This window comes from Panthera pardus, unplaced genomic scaffold, assembly GCF_024362965.1.
Source record: "Panthera pardus isolate Hobbes unplaced genomic scaffold, ASM2436296v1 HiC_scaffold_19, whole genome shotgun sequence".
In the NCBI taxonomy this organism is placed as follows: Eukaryota; Metazoa; Chordata; class Mammalia; order Carnivora; family Felidae; genus Panthera; species Panthera pardus.
Window position 1 is genome coordinate 8,567,606 of NW_026526754.1, and position 16,192 is coordinate 8,583,797.

Below are 16,192 nucleotides of genomic sequence, written 5' to 3' on the forward strand. Positions count from 1 at the left end.
TTCTAGCTTGTCTACCCAAATGCACAGAAAAAATAATCATTATCTACTGCTCGCACTGCTCTTTCACTTTCAAAATGTGGTCACATTTGCTGTCTTGGTTAATATTCACAAAAACCCTGAAGAGGTAGGCTCCATCGATGGTGGTATCCTTCATGTCCCAGTAGAGAAAACAGGCCCAGGGGGGTTAAGCATATTGTTTAAGGCCACTCAGCAAGAACATGGTGGAATCTGGGTTTATTATCTGGTCACAGATAGTAGATATAGAACCAGCCTATAAGGCGAGGGTAGAGGTGGGACCATGGCTGTGATTTTTTTTTTTTTTTTTTTTTTTGTATAAACCTGGAGGACGGGGGGTGGGTGGGTGATTATTTGAAGGACCCTGTTCCCTTCCTGTGAACTATCTTTTTGTTTGGCTGGATAGCGACTCCCAGTTACTTGTACAAGGTGGCCCCAGATTTCTGTCATCCCTGGATTCTAGCTAGGGGGCAAAATAAACCAGGGCCTTAACAGTCTCTTCAGGGCAAGGGAACGCGGTCATAAGACTAAGTAACTCAGGGTAAGGGCCAGTCCCAGCTCTGCTTTCACTAAGTATAGGATGTCAAACAATTTTCTTAAGCTCTCCAAGCCTGGATTTCTTCATCTTCTGAATATCTTCATCTTCAAAATGGAAATGATCATGGTGTTCACCCACCCACACCAGTCAGGTCTTATTTTCTCTGGAAAGGGTGTGGCTATTGGCTTCAGAAACATTTGCAAGGGTGGCCCCTGGTGGAAGAAAATGAAAACTGCAGCCCAGGAATTAGGGGTGGCCTTAGGACTTTGTGGCAGAGACGTGATCCTCATGAATGTAGAGGTGTCTAGCCTTGTAAAATAGGCTCAAGAGCAGGAGTTTTTATAAAAGATCTATTTGGACAAAGTAAAAATTACACTAGAGAAATGAAGGGCGAGTATTTGAAAGGGATGAAAACAGGCCACCTTGAGAATTTCCCAGAATGAGCTGCTTTATCAGCTGTTCCCTGTGTCTAGCTGGCTCTTGAGACAGGTTTCGGCAAGACTGTCTCCTTCAGGTCTCTGCTCAGCCACCTCCACCTCAAGAGGCTTGCTCTCATCATCCAGTAATAGTTACACCTTTCTGAATCCCCCTCTCCTCTGATCACTCTTGTATTGCTCTCTTTAATTCCTTTCTGTCTAGCATTTATCACTTCCTGAGATGATTGATTTCTGTATTTGTCCATGTTTTCCACAACAGTGTAAGCTCAGTGAGGAGCAGTGCCTTGTCTGTCTTGTCTACAAGTTTGTCCTTAGAGTTCAGCACAGCTTCTGGCATAGAGCTTGGTGGAAACCTGTAGAATGAGCCCTTTAGGACATTTTTCACCACCAGCGTCACCACCTTTGGATATTGGTGGTCTTTAAGTTTTAATACCTTAATAGCTATGAAGTTTTAAGTAGAGTTTGGAAGTCATTGGTCATAACATTCCCCCACCCAAGTAGTCCTTCCCTGTCTTTTGCATTTGTCTTGCTGCCCTGTATGATCAGGTTGATGACTTTCCTGTGCAACTTTCATTATCTCCCCTGACAATGATCAGTTTCTCTTCTGCATCAGATTGAAAGCAGGTATTACCTCTCTATGCCTGAGATAATAAAAATAGAGTTAGCACTCAACAACTATTTACAGTTATCAATGTCTTCTGTGGGATACTCATGAGGGTTGAATAAATGATTAACCAAAGTCACATTTGTTTTCAAAAACTTAATTGGACAGACATTAATATAGTGCTTATTATGTGCCAAGCACATAGAGATGTAACTTAAGTCAACCCTAGGGGCACCTGGGTGGCTCAGTCAGTTGGGCGTCCAACTTCGGCTCAGGTCGTGATCTTGCGGTCTGTGAGTTCGAGCCCCGCGTCGGGCTCTGTGCTTGGAGCCTGGAGCCTGCTTTGGATTCTGTGTCTCCCTCTCTCTCTGACCCTCCCCCGTTCATGCTCTGTCTCTCTCTGTCTCATAAATAAATAAATCAACAAACAAACAAACGTTAAAAAAACAAACTTAAATCAACCCTAGTAGGTAGTTGCTTTTATTGCCTTCATTCTACAGATGGGTAGACTGAGGCACAGGGAGATTAATTTGCCCAAGGTCACAGAGCTAATAATAAGCAGAGCTGGGACTTGAACCAGGTAGCCTGTTCCAGAGTCCATATTCTTTAGAGAGAGTGAGTGTGAAAGAGGGAGAGGGATAGAGATAGAGGGAGGGAGAGTCTCAAGCAGGCTCCACGCACAGCTCAGAGCCTGACCCAGAGCTTGATGCCATGACCCTGGGATCACGACCTGAGTCAAAATTAAGAGTGGGATGCTTAACCAGCTGAGCCACCCAGGGGGCCACCCCCAGAGTCCATACTCGTTATCATCATGCCATGTCCCTCTCTCATTGTCTGCCACTGGTTTTGAAATGTCAACATTTATGTATTTATTTAAAATGTTTATTTTATCTATTTTGAGGGGGGTGGAGAGAGAGAGAGAATGAGAGAATGAGAATGAGAACGAATGAATCCCAAGCAGCCTTCATGCTGTCAGTGCAGAGCCCAACTCAGGGCCCAATCCCACGAACTGTGAGAGCATGACCTGAGCTGAAGTTAAGAGTCAGATGCTTAACCAGATGCTTAACCAACTGAGCCACCCAGGCTCATTTACCCCACCTGCTACTTAAATGTAGACTCTGCAATGTCTCACTGTACCCTAGTCTCTAACTTTTGGATTTAGCAAGCATTCTGTCTCAGTAATCTTAGCGGTCTGTTTTTATATTGTCAACAGCCAACTGAAGGAGAGGTCCCTTTTGTTATTGAAAAGAAGTTACTTTCTAGACAGGTCACTGTTTGTAGTTTACAAGTAGATAAGAAAGAAAATCAGGGGCGCCTGGATGGCTCAGTCGGTTGGGCGGCCGACTTCGGCTCAGGTCATGATCTCGCAGTCCGTGAGTTCGAGCCCCGCATCAGGCTCTGTGCTGACAGCTCGGAGCCTGTGCCTGCTTCAGATTCTGTGTCTCCCTCTCTCTGACCCTCCCACATTCATGCTCTGTCTCCCTCTGTCTCAAAAATAAATAAACGTAAAAAAAAAATTTAGAAAAAAAAGAAAGAAAATCAGACCACAATGAACAGTCTTCCTGTAATTGTGAAGAACATGATGATAATATTGACTACTTTGGTATCTTTGCTGTTCTGTCTCCAGACGATGGCTTGTTTTGAGTGAGTCAGGCTTTTGGTGGGTGAACCACGTTTGCTTTTTAGAGAAGGAACACTCATGTCTTTAATCTGCCCCATTTCCTAATCGCTGTGACATGTGCCCTGCAGTGAGTTTTGAAGGATGCACTGGTCGACCAAGGACAGCCTATTTTTCTGATGACACGCGAATCAAAGTGGGCAGCGATGGTGTGGTTAGCGTCAGACGGCCTCTGCAGCTTCATAAACCAGAGATGAGTTTTCTCGTCCACGCCTGGGACTCCAGCCGCAGGAAGCTGTCCACCACAGTTACGCTGAAGGCAGCAGTGCGCCATCACCGCCGCCATCATGTACGTTGGAGCGTTTCTTGGAAGTTCACCATTGTTTTAGTCCTCTGGCTGATGCAGGTTCCCTAGCCTTGGCACCATTCACATTTGGGGCTGGATGGTTTTCTGTTGTGATGTTTAGCAGCATCCCTGGCTGTAGCCCACCAGATAGATACCAGCAGCATGCCCCTAGCTGTCATAACCAAAAATGTCTCCAGACAGCCAATGCCCCCCGGGTTGGAGAATCACCTCTAGTTGAGAACCATTGGTCTAACTGAACTAATCGTTGGGAATTTTTTTGAGTAGGTGGGGGGAGGGATCAGCCGGAATGATGGCGCAGTGTGAATATCTGTATTTTCTGTGGGAAGCGTAGAATAGTGGGTAAGAGCATGGACACTATCTGGGACTGAATCATAGCCCTGCCACTTACTGCCTGAATAGACATGGGAGAGTTACTTAACCCCTCTGTGCTTGAAATTCCTTATCTGTAAATGCAGATAATAATGAGTGCCTGAATTAACACATGTGAAACGATATAACTGTGCTAGGCATACAGTAAGTACTCAGTAATTGTTAACTGTCTTTTTCTTGGAGGGATAATGAGCAGGAGATCAATCCTCTGATCATTTTATTTTACTCTTTGTGTTTCTAGTGGGGAGAGTCTTGGGAGGGGAAGAGAAGACTCAATGGGAAACATTTTTTTTAAGTTTTATTTATTTTGAGAGAGAGACAGCGTGAGCAGGGGCAGGGCAGAGAAGGAGGGAGGGAGGGAAAGAGAGAGAGTGTGTGTGTGTTATGGGGTATGTGAGTAACTAATATGCAGGAATGCAGTACTGGGAAGGATTTCTTATCTCATGTCTGTCTTGTGCATTTTGAAACAAATTTGAAAAGCCAGGAAATAGTGCTTAAATCACATTTGTATGTGGGGAGTGGGAGATGGAATTGTCCTCTGGAACCTTTACAGTATTATGGTTAATCACTTTAAAGCACTTAAACAATTTGGAAGAAACTTTCCTTCCATCTTCAACTATCTTATTTCCCTGTGTGTGCATAAAGCTATCTTTATCACACATGAAAACTGTTCAATACGCGTCTCAAAGGGTGTTTTTGGTTCCCATCCCAACAGCTTTAGTTAGAACAAATGGAAACTCAATAGATAAAACAACACAATGAGGTTAAAGAATTTGTATTGATCACAAAGTAGTTCTTAGCACCAATTCCTAAAACTTACCTCATCTTGGCTGATAACTCCACTTTGGAGGCCTATACCCCAAGGAAAAACATAAAAGAAAATTGAAACACTTGAATATCCAGTTGTTGAATAAGCTCTGATATTACATCATCAGAGTGTAATGTTCTTTTAAAAACAACAGGTATAATATATATAGGCTTGAAATAACTTGCAAAATAATATCAAACTCTCAAATGTATAGTTGTGTATGCATACTGATTACTTGAACTCTGGACATGAGAAGGATCAAAAGAGAATGCCATCTTTATTATATGGCAGAGAGGTTCATTGGGTTGTGTTTTGTTATTAAGTTAAAATCATCGACTGCCCTCAGAATGCTGGAGATGCTGGCTGGGTAGGTGGAACTGTTGGGCCTGTATTATTTCTCCCGAATTACCTGATTTTGTTCTTCATCTCCTTTCCTTTTAGGACACTCTCTCCGAAACCCAGACAGAAGTGCTCACATTTCCCAACTCCCAGCATGGTCTTAGAAGACAGAAGAGAGACTGGGTTATCCCTCCTATCAGCTGCCCAGAAAATGAGAAAGGCCCATTCCCTAAAAATCTGGTTCAGGTAGAGAGCAGGAAGTTCTTTACTTCTCTGGGAGCAATTTGTCAGAGAAGGACTAAGAAGAAAAAGGGATAATGCTGTTTCTTTCTGTTTGGTCTTCAGATCAAATCTAACAGGGACAAAGAAATCAAGGTTTTCTACAGCATCACTGGCCAAGGGGCTGACACACCTCCTGTTGGTGTGTTTATTATTGAAAGAGAAACAGGATGGCTGAAAGTGACGGAGCCTCTGGATAGAGAACAAATTGCCAAGTACATTGTGAGTATCTCTCAGAAGCCTGTTAACAATGGGGTCATAACCTCCCAAAATTTTGTGGTCGACCCATGTTGGATCCCTAGATGAGGTGCTCTGGACATGTGAGGCTTAATTTGATAGCTCTGTACCTGTTAATAAAGGGAGATGACAGGAGAGCTGGGGAAAAATTGGGGGGGGGAGGGGAGGGGAGCATTAATATTTTCTTTGTTAGGAATAAAGAGAGGAGAGTCCTTATGCATGAGTTAAGACCCAAGGTAGCAACTTACTCTTGGGGCCAAAAGTCCCTGACCCAGAGGAAGAGGCCAGTGATGACATTGGGGAGCAAAAGCCATTCTTAGACCTTGGTATCAGAGTAAGCTTGGAGAGCTGAAGGGTAATGCATTGAGGCCAAATGTAGAAAAATCTGGGGAGACACTAGACTGGAGCAGTCAGAGCAAACATTAGCCGGCTGGGAACGAATCAGAGTGTTTTAGGGTTCTACTGTTTTCTCCTAGGCCTGGCTCCCTAGCCCCTCCTATGGGAAATGGGAGCTCTGACCTGGTAGCTGTGTTCTCCAGCCCATGAATCTTTACATATCATGACCTCAAACATTGTCATGACACCACTGAAGCAGCAGCACATGTCCGAGAAAAGTTCTCTGCTAGGGTGTCCTTCCTTGGGTCTTGGAGAGTGGGAGGGGGATGGAGGCCGGTCACATGACTCCTTCCCTTTCTTCCCCCTGGTTGGGACCCATGTAACCTTCACTTGGCTGTTTCAGCTGTACTCTCATGCTGTGTCTTCAAATGGGCATGCAGTCGAAGACCCAATGGAGATTGTGATTACGGTGACAGATCAGAATGACAACAAGCCAGAGTTCACCCAGCAGGTTTTTGAAGGTTCTGTCATGGAAAGTGCTCTTCCAGGTATGGCCAATACATAAGGCGCATAGTTCCCAGAAAGACGCTTAGATTCTTTGGACTTAAGAGTGTTGGGGCTGGTGTTTGGGGTCAGGCCCTTCATAGCGATAGAACTTCTTTAGAAGCTTGCACCATGTGTATAAAACATCCTTTCTACAGAAATGTGTATTATAAAATAGCAGTTTAAGAACCTTTCCTGATTAAGAAACAGATGCATGCCATTCATGACCAGATTCTTTTCTGTCCCCTGTAAAGGTAACCGCTGCCCTGGCTTTTGTGGTAATCATTCCTTTGCTTTCATTTGTCTATTTCACTGTGTGTATATTTATCTCTATATAAGCTCTTGTTTGTTTTGCATGTTTTCAAACTTTATGTACAGGGAACCACACTCTACATGTATTTCTGTGACATGCTTCTCTCGTTTAGCTTTATGTACATACGGTTGTTTGTGTTGGTGCCTATAGCAGTCCAAGTCCATTCATTCTCATTGTCATGTAGTATTTCTTTGCATATATCTCCTGATGGAAACATGCAAGACTTTCTCTAGGGTATAAATCCATAATGGTAGATGGCTCAGTTGTATTGTATGTGCCTGTTCAGTGTGATACTTGCTGACAAGCTGTTTTCCAAAGGGGTTGGACCAGTTTACACTCCCATCAGCAACATATATATCCTGGAATTTTAGACTTTTCAGCTCTGTTGACTGTGTGGTGGTATCTCCATACAATTTTAAATTGCATTTTTCTGCTTTATTAATGGGCTAAGCATTTTCTGTGTTTGCCGGCCCTTTGGGTTTCTTATGACTTCTTTCTTCGTCTTTTGCTCTTTTTTTCCCCCCTTGGGCTATTTTTTTCCTTTTCCTAGTGATCCCTAAAGAATTTTTTTTGATGTGATCAGCACTAGTCCTTTGTCAGTCACAGGTGCTATAAGTATTCTCTTCTACCTTGAAGGCAGTGATCTCAAGTGACCATCCTCTCTGGTGAAGCCGTGACTTATAAGCCATGTCGGAAATTTGTGGGATTTTTCCTAGTTTTCACCTCATTCACTCTGTTTGAGAGACATGGCACTGTTTCAGTTTAAGGTTACTTATTCCCCGTAGCCCTCCCCTCCAGCCCGATCCAAAGTATCTTGTGGAAAAGCTGAGTCCTTGGAACACTGCTCATTTGGTGGGATGCTGTCAACCCTCCCCCCCGCACTGGTAAGAATTTTGGAAATTAGAAAATGGAGAGCCATGACACGGTACCAACCCTAGGCTCCTCCTGGAACATTCTGGACAGAATTGAGCTGAGCAATGTTGGCCAAAATCCAAAGTGCAGCTTAACTGAATCTTCCTCTCGTTTGGCACTTCCAGGAACTTCTGTGATGCAGGTCACGGCCACAGATGCAGATGACGACGAGAATACCTACAATGCCGCCATCGCGTACACCATCCTCTCCCAAGAGCCCCCACTGCCTCAGAGCACAATGTTCACCATCAATAGGGACACAGGAGTCATCAGTGTGGTCACCACCGGGCTGGACCGGGAGGTCAGGGGTCAAGAGGATATAGAGGGGGTTGAGGGCAAATAGACATCAGCTAGATCACGTGGACCGTGCAAAACTCGGCAGAGGCCAGTTGCCACGTAGCATGTTATGGTCTGAGCTTTGCATCTAAACATCTGTGTAGAGGTTTTATACCTAGAAGGCAGGCTAGCATTCAAGCAAATGATAAAGTGTTTTGATGCTCTGGGCTGGGCTGGGCCTGATATGGTTCTGGGTCCTGACTCCAATGTGTTTGATCTCTGCAGAGTGTCCCCATGTACACCCTGGTGGTTCAGGCTGCTGACCTGCAAGGCGAAGGTTTAAGTACAACCGCAACAGCCGTGATCACGGTCACTGACATCAACGATAACCCTCCCATCTTTGAACCAACCACGGTAATTTTGCAGCCCCTCGGTTTTCAAAGAAAGGTCCTCTGTTGTTTCACAGTGCTCATGGGTGAAGCCTTTGACAGCTTTCCCTAGACTACTGAACTTCAGAAAGCAAGCAGATTGGGGTGGCAGTTGTCCCTGCCATCATCAGCCTGGGCCCTATTGGCACACGTTTGTGAAATTATAAATGGCACCTGAGGTGCCTGGCTGGCACAGTCAGTGGAGAATGTGACTCTTTTATAATTTTTTTAATATTTTTTTGATGCTTTTATTTATTTTTGAGAGAGAGAGATATGACAGAGCATGGCTGGTGGGGGGGGGGGGGGGTTGGTGGGGAGCAGAGAGAGAGGAAGACAAAGAATCCAAAGCAGGCTCCAGGCCCTGAGCTGTCAGCACAGAGCCCCACGTGGGGCTTGAACTTCACTGTGAAATCATGACCTGAGCCGAAGTTGGAAGCTTAACTGACTCAGCCACCCAGGCACCACAGAAAATGTGACTCTTGATCTGAGGATTGTGAGTTTGATCCCCATGTTGGGTATAGAGATTACTTTAAAAAAGAAAAAAGGGAGGGGGCACCTGTTGAATTCATGTTTTCATTTTGGGTATCTTGGTCACAAGTCCTACCAGGTTTTGTTTATTCATTGAACAAATATTTTCTTTCTATTCTTTTCTTTTTTTAATCTTTATTTATTTTTGAGAGAGAGAGAGAGAGAGTACGAGTGGGGAGGAACAGAGAGAGAGGGAGACACAGAATCCAAAGCAGGTTCTGGGCTCTGAGCTGTCAGCACAGAAGCCCGCCATGGGGTTTGAACTCATGAACCACAGTATCATGACCTGAGCCCAAGTCGGATGCTTAACTGACTGAGCCACCCAGGCACCCCAGAACCTTGAGTCTTAATACATTAATTAGAAATCAGCTCAGTGGTTAATAACAGAGACTTGACTCTTACGTCCTAAACAAATAGGGTAAACTCTCTAGTGTCACAAAAAGCCCGGAGCTAGATTATCTGTGCTGTCAATGAAACCTCTTTTGCCTTACTTTGCCACCATCCTTGGTGCATAGCTTCCAACCTCGGTGTCCCCTTATGGCCCCAAATGGCTGCTAGCCCTCCAGCTATGTCTGTGCTTCGTTCAGGAAGGAAGCAAGGCCACGGGGAGCACAAGGCATTGCTGCTAAGTGAAGTCCTCTTATTTCTGTGCAGACCCATACAAGTTCCATTTACCTCTTAGCAACTGCAGTCTTCGAGGATGTCTGGAAGTAAAATACATTGTCTGGGCACTTTGCTGCCTCCAACAATATATTTCGCGAAGAAGGGGTGAATGGATATTAGTATTCAATTAGCACTGTCTGCCACCCTAACCTAGGCATTGTGAGTAACATTTATAGTAAGATTTGACAGGAGGTTGGCCAACGCGGGACAGGGGACAATGGAAGAGTGCTCCAGGCAGAGGGAGCAGCATATGCAACATGCTCTGAATCATTGAAAAGCTTGATGCATAGCAAGAACTGAAAACCAGTCAGTGTAGTGAACTAAATGAGGTTGGGTCCTGCACGACCTTGTAGACTGAGGTAAGAATGTTAGAATTTATCCTGAGTGCAAGGAGATGTCATCAAAGGTTTTAAGCAGAGGACTCTACTGACCAGACTTTTGTTGTAAGAAAATTATTGGTACCACTGGGAATGATAGGAAGAGGAGAGTAATGGATAAGCCACCGTGTCTTGAATTTGATTAAGAGCATAGTCATCAACTGGGTCAGAGTGTGCTGTGAGGGGCTCAGGTAGCCAGGTCCTTAAAAAGCTTCTTCAGGTAGTCATGAAGGATGATGTTCCTTGAGTAGTATTGGCTGCTCCACCAATAAGAAATAGAGGCTCTACTGATGGAGTGGGCATTTCCTCCAAGACTCTTCTCCTTGAATCTTGGGCTCAGAAAGGACTCCTTTAGCCCTCTAGGCCCTGGCTCATCTATTGGGTCTCAGGATGTCATAAGTGGTCCATTTTCTCCTTTGCTCTGTAGTACCAGGGGCAGGTGCCTGAGAACGAAGCTAATGTCGAAATCACCTTACTCAAAGTGACTGACGCCGATGTCCCAAATACCCCAGCGTGGCAGGCCGTGTACACCATATTGAACAATAAGGATGACCAATTTGTTGTCACCACAGACCCAGTAACCAACGATGGCATTTTGAAAACAGCTAAGGTTTGTATGGTGCCTGGCAAGATGCAGAAACTGACCTCTTGGAAACTCCCCTGTCCACTGGTGTCTTCTCAGAAGTAGAAGTAGCATGGCATTGGTGGGGTAAGGCTGAGAGGCTTTCCCAGGATCTGTTGGACCATTTGGGATTTGCAGTGACTATTCCAGCACATGTGAGACTCAGGAAGCTCCTTGAGGTTGAAGAGAAAGAAAATACCGTGTGTTTTAAAAGGCTTGCTCCCTTAAACATTTATCTACTCCTCCCCTCCATATCCATTTTGCAAATAAAAGGGAAAATAGTTTACTGGTCTCTGCCATTTTGCTGGATTATTTTAGAAGTGGGACAAATGACTTTTTGAGAAATGTTTTGGAAACCTGAAGACTTAGGAAGTTGGGTGATTTACTTGTTGAGATTACTCAGAGTTAATGGATCCCTGAATCAGCCCCAAGGCTTTGACTTCCTCTTGAGCAAGTGAGCAGACCATTCTGCATTATTACTTTATGCATTACTTACTACATAATCTTATCTCCCCCTAACCATCCAATGTCAACATTGTCTATGCTACCAACAAAAGAAAGAAACTAGTAAAATGAGTCCCTACCATAGACAAAGTCCTTCATCAAAGTTCCCAGTTTTTTCCTTACGGCAACTCCATGAAGTATTCCTTTTCCTACATATTTAGATGTAGAAACAGACCCAGAAGTTAAGTTGCCTGGATCACACAGCTAGGATATGACCCAGCTGGGCTTTGACCTTGTTGCTGACTGATCTGAACTGCATGTTGACAGTAAACTTAATTGAGGTCATTGAGGTGGACAAGCAGGGTCTTCTGTCCATCTGCTGTCACATGGATGGCATGTCACATGGGATGAGAACATTCTTACTGGACTTGAATAATGAATGACTTAATGTGCTAGTGTTTGTTCACTGGGGTTTGCTGTTTGACGTGTCCCGTAGTTTGTTTTTATTCTTCTCCTAGGGTTCTCATCTTTATTATGATTGCATGGTAGTCATTGGGAGCTTTTCAAAACTACGCATGTCTGGGCCCCACCCTCAGAGACTGCTATTTACTGGGTTAGAGTGCAGGCCTCCATTTTCTTAAAAAGTTCTCAAGTTAATTCTTCCTAATTAACTAGATTAGCTAGATTTGAGAACCCCTAGGATACTGCTAACCAAAAGCAATAGTTAAGGACTTAATTTTATTTATTTTTTTAAGTAACATAAAATGTATTTTTGAACTCTTTTTTTTTTCTTTTTCTTTTTCTTTTTCTTTTTCTTTTTCTTTTTCTTTTTCTTTTTCTTTTTCTTTTTCTTTTTCTTTTTCTTTTTCTTTTTCTTTTTTTTTTTTTTTTTTTTCTCCTTAGGGCTTGGATTTTGAGACCAAGCGACAATACATTCTGTATGTGGCCGTGGAGAATGTGTCCCCGTTTGAGGTCATTCTCTCCACCTCCACAGCCACAGTCACCGTGGACGTGGAGGATGTGAACGAAGCCCCCATCTTTGTGCCTCTCCAAAAGGAAGTGCACATACCTGAAGACTTTGGTGTGGGCCTGGAAATCACGTCCTACACTGCTGAGGATCCGGACCAGTTTATGGAACAGAGGATAACGTAAGTGTGAGGATTTTTTAACAGACTTGCAACAATTGAGTATGAGTGTATGTGTGTGTATAAAATACTTTGTTCATAGCATTTTACCATCATCGGTCTGTGCAAGTCGTCCCCCCCCCCCCCCCGTTTTTTTCTAATTCCATTTTACTCTCATTCTCCACACTTGTTCCGTTCCCTCCATAGCCAGCCATTCCCGATTTACTGTTGCTTCCTGTTTGCAAGTTCATGCAGTGTACTAAGAATGTGGTTTTAATTTACATACATGATGTTGTGTTAGAAGTAGCTCAGTATTTCTTCTCCTTTTAAACTTGAAGTCACCCCATAATCTAAATCACACCCACAGATGTTGAAACCACACCTGCCAACCAACAACAACACCCCACAACCATGTATGATAAAGAATGTTCTTAATTTTTTGAGGGCTGGATGTGACTAGGAAAAAACTATGAGAATACAAATCCAAAGAGGACACATGTGTCTTGTTAGTAATACCATGATTTCCAAGAAGTAACGGGCCTCCGCCAATGTGCCCACTTCCTCTTCTTGGAGAGGGAGGTTCCTACCTGTTAACATGTACTTTAGGGGAAACTGTCACGACACCTGAACTATCTTCTTTTAAAGTTTATTTAAGTGATCCCTACCCTCAATCTTGAACTCATGACTCGGAGATCAAGAGTCACATGGTCTTTCAATTGAGCCAGCCAGGTGCCCCAGGCTCTCAACTATTTAGAGAAAAACATACAAATCCAGAATAGCGTCTTGCATAGTAATCGAGCGTGTTCTTGTTTGGTGGGGTGTTTGCGTTTTAGCATCAGTGCTTTTCACTGGTTCAAGTTCAAGTTCAAACAGAGTTTAAGTGTGATTTCAGCCTCAGCGGTTAGTTTGGGAAGTGCTGATTCTGTCCTAAGTGAAAGAAAGGGCTCCTGAATACCTTTGGACCACACATGTGCCCTGTATAGGAGGAGCTATATAAAAGGTGCAGGTAGAGATCTTAAAGGCTGCTAGCACTGAGTCATTAGGTCAAGGGTGATGGGGAATTTTTAAATGAAGGAACCAGGCTGATAACACCCAAATCTTCTGATTGTATTTAACATTTACTTAAAAAAGAAAAAGAAAAGTAAGGACAATATAACATAATGTACCACTTGATATGTATGATTCAGTAGCATGCACACAACGTCACTATGGAAATTTTTTTTTTTTTTGGAGTAAACTAAAGTTGAGGCAGAACCTAGTTAAGCGTTAGAATCTGATTTTGCAGAAATGCAGAGAATGAAGAAACAAATGCCACAAATCTGGCCAAATGCAGAATGTGGGAACTATATGACAAATGACACTGGAATAAGTGGCAAAAGGGCAGGGAGGACTGCTGTAGATCAAAAGAGTATTAAGAGGCAAATCAACCAATTGTAATATGTAGACTACAACTTGAAGATAGATTCAACACTCCAACTATAAAAGATACCTTTGAGTCAGTCAGAGAAATTTGAGCATGGACGTGGCATTAGATGACAGTAAGTAATTATTACTGTTTTTATTAGATGTGTTGGTGGCATTATGATTATGTTTTATTTTTTTCTAATTTCCTTATTTACGTGGGGCACCTGGGTGGCTCAGTTGGGTAAGTGGCTGACTTCAGTTCAGGTCATGATCTCATGGTTCATGAGTTAGACTCCTGCATTGGATCTCTCTGCTCTTGGTACAGAACTTGCTTTGGATCCTCTGTCCCCATCCCTTTCTGCCCCTCTCCCACTGGTTCTCTCTCTCTCTCTCTCAAAAATAAACATTAAATTAAAAAAATTTTTAAAACCTTATCTATATAAGATATATGCTAAGATATTTACAGGAAAAATCTTTTGACATTTGAGATTTGCTTTAAAATAATCTTAATTTCAGGGCACCTGGTTGGCTCAGTCAGTAGAACATATGACTTTTCATCTTGGAGGTCACGAGGTCAAGCCCTATGTGAAGTGTACAGATTACTTAAAATCTTAAAATACTTCAAATGTGTTGAATTTTATACATGTATCCAATGTACTGCTCATAATCCAAGGAGTCCTCTAGGTGGTCCAAACTTTTAGGGCTAGTAAGAAGTGTTTTTAATCAAGGTTGAAAACTATAGTGGGAAACCAAAGACCTCTTGTATGGTTTTCGTTGAATGATGAAGCCTTGGACTGTATGGTTTCCAGGCCAGTTGATGCCTTAGCTTGCAGTAGCGTAAGGGTCATTTAAAGCTTCTCTTTGGGCAAGTACGGGGACCAAGTCTGTGTGTAGAGGCCCTTACTCCTGGAACAAAGACCACTTGCTAAGTTCATGGCTTTGTACTCCTAAGGAAGTGGGGATATACCTGGAGGTATCCAGGGCTCTTGCATCCTTAGCTTTTTTGCTTCTTTTTCTGAGCCTTGCCATGACCCTAGCAGATAGCTGGGCAGTATATCTCTCTTTTTCATGCCTTTGTTTTCTCTGATTGACTGCTTCTGGTACTCCTAAGTAGGTATAGCTTAACGAATCATTCTGGGATTTTGAATAAAACTTTTCTCTTCCTTTGTAAGGCCAGAAGGAACTTGAGCTTCTCTGGCACCTGCCATGAAAGGCCAGTATTACAGCGCATCCTCCAGTCACTGTGTCAACACGAGTTTCCAAGTGTTCGTGGTGGGGGTTTTGAGTGGCATATTGCCACCATTTGAGTACTGTACCCTTTGGGGAGCTGGCCTATAAGACTCTGCTTTAAAAATACATAAAGAGGGGCACCTGTGTGGTTCAGTTGGTTGTGTCCAACTCTTGATTTCAGCTCAGGTCACAATGTCACGGTTTGTGGGATCAAGCCCAGAGCCTGCTTGGGATTCTGTCTCTCCCTTTTTCTCTGCTCCTCCCCTGCACATTCTGCTTCTCCCTCTCAAAATAAATAAATAAACTTAAAAAAAAAAAAAAACCTTAAAGTTCATAGTACTCCTTGCTTCAGGCAAAAATTACCCATAGATATTAAATCTATTGGGTGAAAGTTAGTTGGTGAACAGGATATTGTCACATTTTCTCCCCTCAGACCATAGACTAATGGTCTTTTTTCCCCTTAGGAAAAAAGTACCTTTAATGGGAAGAAATCAGGTGCCCTATCCCTTATCCAAGTGATCAAAGTTAACCAAGAAAAGAACAGATGTCATGTGCCTCCTAATGTCCTCCTGAGAAGGACAGTCATCGCTTATCCAGTGCTCTTGCCTCCCTTTCCCTCACATGAATTGAGTTTACTTAGAAGGGAATAATCAGACCAGCCCAGATTGAGGAGCTTTCTCCAAAACAACTGGCCTGCACGTCTCAAAAATACCAGTGTTGAGAAAGAAAGGAAAGGCTAAGGAATGTTTCCAAATTGAGGAAACGTGACATCTAAATGTCATGCGTAGATGGATCCTGAATCAGGGCAGGGATGCTCCGGAGGACAGTTTTGGGGAAATCGACAATTTAAATATGTACCATATATTAAATGTTACATTTCCTGAAATTAAAAATCCAATTGTAATTATATAATAGAATGCCTCTGTTCTGAGGGGATAATACGCCAAAGTATTTATGAGTAAGAGAACATGATGGCTGCAACTTCTTCTCAAATGGTTCAACAATGGGTGAATCCAGGTGAAGGGGACATGGATGGTCACACTTTCCTGTAGATGTGAATGGCGAACAAAGAGGAACCTTAGCCTTCTTAGCTATGTGCCGTTCACTCTTGTACTCTAAGCCAGAGCTTGTGCCTTTTCAGGTATCGGATTTGGAGGGATGCTGCCAACTGGCTGAGGATTGATCCAGACACTGGTGCCATTTTCACTCGGGCTGAATTAGACAGAGAGGACTTTGAGCATGTGAAGAACAGCACGTACACGGCCCTCATTATCGCCACCGACAATGGTAAGGATGTCCTTAGGGTTTGGCCTTGGCCGCCTCACCCTCCCAGCTCGTTTGCTTCTTTGCCCCCCACCTTTCTTTTAGAGGCAAGAGTTCA

General features: G+C 43.4%; 1 protein-coding gene across 1 annotated transcript in view; it reads left to right on the forward strand.

Moving 5' to 3' along the window:
• CDH1 (cadherin 1) overlaps positions 1 to 16,192 on the forward strand; it is an 81,200-nt gene that overhangs the window by 53,961 nt on the left and 11,047 nt on the right. The window contains exons 3-11 of the mRNA XM_019455447.2: positions 3,344 to 3,561; positions 5,198 to 5,341; positions 5,441 to 5,596; positions 6,351 to 6,495; positions 7,841 to 8,016; positions 8,277 to 8,405; positions 10,415 to 10,597; positions 11,957 to 12,201; positions 15,953 to 16,098. Of these exons, the coding sequence (XP_019310992.1) occupies positions 3,344 to 3,561; positions 5,198 to 5,341; positions 5,441 to 5,596; positions 6,351 to 6,495; positions 7,841 to 8,016; positions 8,277 to 8,405; positions 10,415 to 10,597; positions 11,957 to 12,201; positions 15,953 to 16,098 (1,542 nt within the window). The remainder of the gene's footprint in view (positions 1 to 3,343; positions 3,562 to 5,197; positions 5,342 to 5,440; positions 5,597 to 6,350; positions 6,496 to 7,840; positions 8,017 to 8,276; positions 8,406 to 10,414; positions 10,598 to 11,956; positions 12,202 to 15,952; positions 16,099 to 16,192) is intronic.